Here is a 4,951-nt window from a genome sequence, read left to right on the forward strand (position 1 = left end):
CCACGCCGAAAGCGTGCTGTCGCTCAGCCAAGGCAGTCGCGAGCGTACCCATGGTCAGAGCCATCCCTCGTCGTTCGGCGGGTCTCCACCCTCGCTACGTCTCATCTCTTCTGCCATTGCAGCAACATCGTCGTCACTGCCACCATCGCGACGACTGCCCCAGCCGTGATGAAGCGGTGCAGCGCGTGCTTCAGCCTTCGATTTACGATGAGCTACAGCGCTCGGTGACTCTGTATGGTGGATGATGGCGGTCAGACAGTCGCCCCTCGCTGCGGTCAGCGAGCCAACGCCAACGACAGGTACGTCTGGGCTGAGGTGCTCATTGCTGTGCTCCACCGCATTCGACGGCAGTGATGGCGGCACCCCGCGGAGGAACGCAGCGTCGAGGACTTCACGTGCAGCATCTTCACGAATTCCGCTTCGAATAAGGAAATGCTGCTGCTGCTGCGATGGCGGCGGCGGCACCGTACAGCGCTGTGGCTGGTCACGTTGTGGTAACGCGGTAGCGTCGCGCTGCGTCTTGAGTGTCATAATCACTATATCTCTGTCTGTCTGTCTGTGACTGCCTCCTGCAGGGAGGAATGGTTGGACAGCGAATGTGTGGTGCCCGACGAAGCGAGGGGGGTGAAGGGTGCGGTGGCGTAGAACGGCTCTATGCGCGGCCGCAGTCGCCCCCTGGTGCCATGTCTGATGTGCGCCACTGGCAGGAAAGGCACGCACGCCAAAATGGTGACATTGAAGTCGGGCGGTGGAGGCGTAGGGAAGGAGTGAGCAACGTCGACGATGCACCGGCAGGGCCGGTGCGGAGTTCGAGAGACAGTGAAAGCATACGAGGAGAGGCGCGGAAGCGGAGCGGCACTCTTCGCCGTCAATCCTTTTCGTGGGAGATGCTGTGCCCTCCACCCCCCTCCCCACGCGCGTCCTCCGCGCAGAGGCAGCTGCGGCGGATGATTCGCAGAGTGCAGGGCAGAGAGCTGAAGGATCAGCGCGGAGACAAACGACATTCACGGCATCCTTGAATGAGCTCGGAGAAGCACACACACACAAAGACAGACAGACAGACAGGCCTGGACGCAGATGCATGCCCGCATACGCATGCGAGCACGAGAGTAAGAAACCCTTGTCAGTGTGTGTTGAGGGAGCGGGCGCGTGTCGCTCAGTGCACGCATGCCTGTGCGCTTGGCGCGCTTGCCTGGCGTATGGTTTAGAGCGCTGGTAGGCTGAAGAACGGGTCGCAGCAAATGCGAAGAAGAAGAGATGTGCAGCGAGTCCACACGCGCGCGCCGTGCGAGGCGGATGGGCGAGCGGCGCATGGCGACTATCCCCCTCCCTTCTGTTTAAGTGAATGCGGTTGCATCGACGGGTTTGCCTTCCCTTCCTGCCGCCGCGCCGCTTCCGTCTGCTCGCTCCACCGCGAATAAGTTGAAGACCGCAGCGCAGGAACTTAACCGGAAGCACAAGAGGGAGGGAGGGGACCTGCTGAGGCACGCCTGTACGCGTGCGTTTGTACAAGAGCGAAGGAAGCAGCACACGCACATCTGGCGCGCGCGCAGGTGAACGGACGACGCGACACGACGACTCGAACACGCGATCCCTCACGCCCGTCCTTCCCTCACGCCAACGCCGATAATACGCGCACATGTGTGTGCCGTGGGCAGGGGTGCGAGAGCATCAGAGACGGATGGAGCGCGTCTTCGAAACGGCATCGTGGGCGAGTCGAGCTATGACATCAAGCAAACGCGCACACATGCATGGCCATCATCAACGCCGCCCCTATCCAACTCACTCCCTATATATGCACACACACACACACACGCACACACGCATCTATAGAGAGCGAGCGAGTGAGAGTGATGCACAGATAGATAGATGTTCCTATGCGCTTAAGAAGACGCAGTGCGCACGTGCAGCCGTCCATCGCGCGCGCAGAGGTTGACTGTACCACCCTCTTCGGGCCCGATGGGCAGATGACGTGAAAGCATATACAGATAGATGTATGTATCAACGCAGGACGACAGAGGTAAGCATCCACACGCACACACACACGCACACGCACCTCCAGAGACGCGCAATACCGAAGATGCGGTGAGGCTGCGCCACACCGCATGCGCACAATCGGAGGAGAGCACGCGTCGGCAAGAGCAAGACGCCAGCAAGCGAGGCAGATCCACACAAAAACGCGCACACATCAGCGGTATCAGGGAAAAGGGAAAAGGCAATAAAACGAAGACGCCTTCCGAAGAAGGTCGAGTGGGCGGAAAGACGTGTGACGAGTAACCGATGTGGCGGGGCTAGAGCCGCAATAAAACCGTGAGCACCCTCGAGGCCGATGCGCACGACGGCGCAAGACGGGCACAGACACATCTGCGTGCGCCGCAACCCTTGATGCCGCGTGCGTAGTGGACTCCACACGCTCACGCGCTGATCAGTTGCGAGTGAGCGTCAGACCCGCCTTCATGGTCTTGTCTATTGACAGTACCAACGTCCAGCCGCCACGCAGGTTGGCGATGTACGAGGCGATCCAGTCGAGGTTCTTGTTGACGCGGACCTTGGCCGTGTTGCCGAGAATAACCTGGCAACCCCACTCCACTGCCATGGAGCCGTCCCATGTCATCGATTGCGGGTTCGTCGTCATGGTGGCTGCCACGCACGGCTGGAACTTGGGGTGCAGCGGGGCCTTGGAAACCATGCTCGCCGTGAGGTCGAGCAACCGGTTCGTCTGCGCCGTCAGCACAAGACCGTTCTTGGCCTCCAGGCGGCACGCCGCCGTCCAGTCGATTGTCTGCGACTTGAGGTCATACTTGGTGCCGCAGCCGACCTGAACACCGTCAACGGTGGCCATGCTGAGCGCCAACTCCACGGCCTTCTGCGTGAACTTGTCGTTGATGCTCAGGCGGCCACCCGCTATCGGCCTCATCGTCTGGTGGTTGACTTCCACCGATATATCGCACAGAGCCGGGCCCTTGTGGCCAATGATGGCCTCCACGCGGTGGTTATCGAAGTCCTCGGCGCGGACGGTGACCTTGACGTCGGTAAGGTCCCTCGACGCGAAGGTGAGCTTGCCATAATAGGCACCGCTGTCCGTCAACCCCTCAATATCCACGTTCACGCTGCCGTGGGTGTTGGAGGTGGTCGTGAGGGCGTACGCACCTCTGGGGGCCTTGCCCTTGCTCTCGACCTTCCACTCGCCGCAGCTGGAAAAGTTCTTCGTCAGCAGGTCGGTGGTGCCCTTGTTGTAATCCTTGAAGAGGGTTGTCATGGTGTGGGGTGTGCCAATCAACAGAGGAAAGACAGAGACAGAGACACGTTCCTAGACGTGGCGGTGATGGTGATGGCGATGGTGGTCGTTCGTGCGCTCCTTGATATACGTTGTTGCCCCATCGCGTATACAGCAAAGGTTGGAGAGTTTGTTCGAGCCGACATTTGTGTGGGTGGGTGTGTTGGAGCGGGATGCGGGTGTTGTGCGCAGAGTCAGAGAGAGATTCAGGAATCAGAGGTGAGGTGCACAGTAAGTCGCGGGGCATTCTCTCTTTTTTTGTGTGTGTTTTCAACGTGTCTGTTTCTCTGCCACGGAACATGGAGCTTCACCTCCACTCGAGTACTCTCCACCCCCCCCACACACACACGCACATCGGACCTGCCATGGGGCCCCCACTTGCGTGGTGCGAAGCATGCCGTAGGCACACACGCGTTACAGCCCATGCGCCGACCCAGTTGTCTGAAAGCACAGTCTCTGCATCGAGCCCGACCGATCCACACGCGCCGCAGGTCGGCTCACAGCCTTTCCCCCACCATGCCGGTCGCCACGTGGTGCATCTCCTCTCCCTCTCTCGGGGTTACAGGCAGGCTCCCCGCGTCAGCAGGCAGTATGAGAGCCGGCGGTGGGATACGCTCGAGTCACGCCGAGACTGCACCCATCATATGGATTAGCGCAAGCCTGTGCACTGTCGCCGGTCGCTTCGATGAAACGCCATCCAGGACCGCAACGCCGACATCAGCAGCGATACATCGCTCTGACCTCCCCGCATCGTCAGTACTGGGCCCTGTTGATACCACGCACCAGCAGTGGCTAAGTATTTTGGCAGTGAATGGGGGAGGGGGGAGTGAAGGAGTGGAGGATCAGCTCTTGTAATGGTGGATGTAGGTAAAAAAACGCGAGCACGCGTTCGCACACGCAAACACCTCTGAACAGCATGCGCTCCCCGTTGCCCTACCTTGGAGCATGTGCTGATCGAGAGCAGTGCGCGTTGAGCCTCAGAGAGGCGCGCCCGCACGCAAAACAGCGGGAGGGGGGTGCGAGAAGCGAAATACAGAGAGATGAATCCGCGCTGCCACGTCAGCGGCGTGCTCGGGGCCAACCACCGCCGCTGCAAGCGCAGTAGTCCGTCCTACGTTGCTTCACCCTTTATTTTTTTCATATACTTTTTTCTTTCGTCCTTCTTCGAGTGCTGTGTTTCGTGTTCGCTTACTCTAACGCCATCCCGCCACTGAAGTTCGATGCGCGAGGAGACTGCCTGTTTTTGCATCACCCTGGGGGGAGAACCGGAGAGGGAGGGGGGCGGGGTGTGTGCGCGTGCACGCGTGTGTGCCCATGTCTGCTCTCTTTGACTCTACGCAGGTGCCCTCCTGTGAGAGCGGGCGTGCCCCACTAATCACTGTCCCTCCTCCCCACCCACCCCCGCCCCCACTCCAGCCCCTGAGTTCCAAAAGAAGTCGTCGACACAGGCCTCTTTATACATGCAGACACATACACGCACGTGCATGTGTGTCCCATGTCGACTGGTCGGTAATGATTTTTTTTTGGTTTTTCATGATGACGGAGGAGGGGAGGGCGGAGGAGGAGAGGAGGAGGGTAGGGCTGTGTGTGTGTGTGTGTGTGTGTGTGTGCGTGTGATATACCGTTTTTTTTTTGTTTGTTTTTTCTCTCCTTTTCACTTTTTTCTTTGTCTGA

The 4,951-nt window shown here is 59.4% G+C and overlaps 1 protein-coding gene across 1 annotated transcript; it reads right to left on the reverse strand.

Annotated features, from left to right (window-relative positions):
• Positions 1-2,425: 2,425 nt before the first annotated feature.
• Positions 2,426-3,259, reverse strand: LINJ_02_0420 (putative voltage-dependent anion-selective channel; the record flags this gene model as incomplete). Its single annotated transcript, XM_001462696.1, has 1 exon — positions 2,426-3,259. One exon carries the CDS (start codon positions 3,257-3,259, stop codon positions 2,426-2,428), a length of 834 nt encoding a protein of 277 aa, XP_001462733.1.
• Positions 3,260-4,951: the final 1,692 nt, after the last annotated feature.

The sequence above is a fragment of the Leishmania infantum genome, chromosome 2 (assembly GCF_000002875.2).
Source record: "Leishmania infantum JPCM5 genome chromosome 2".
NCBI lineage: Eukaryota > Euglenozoa > Kinetoplastea > Trypanosomatida > Trypanosomatidae > Leishmania > Leishmania infantum.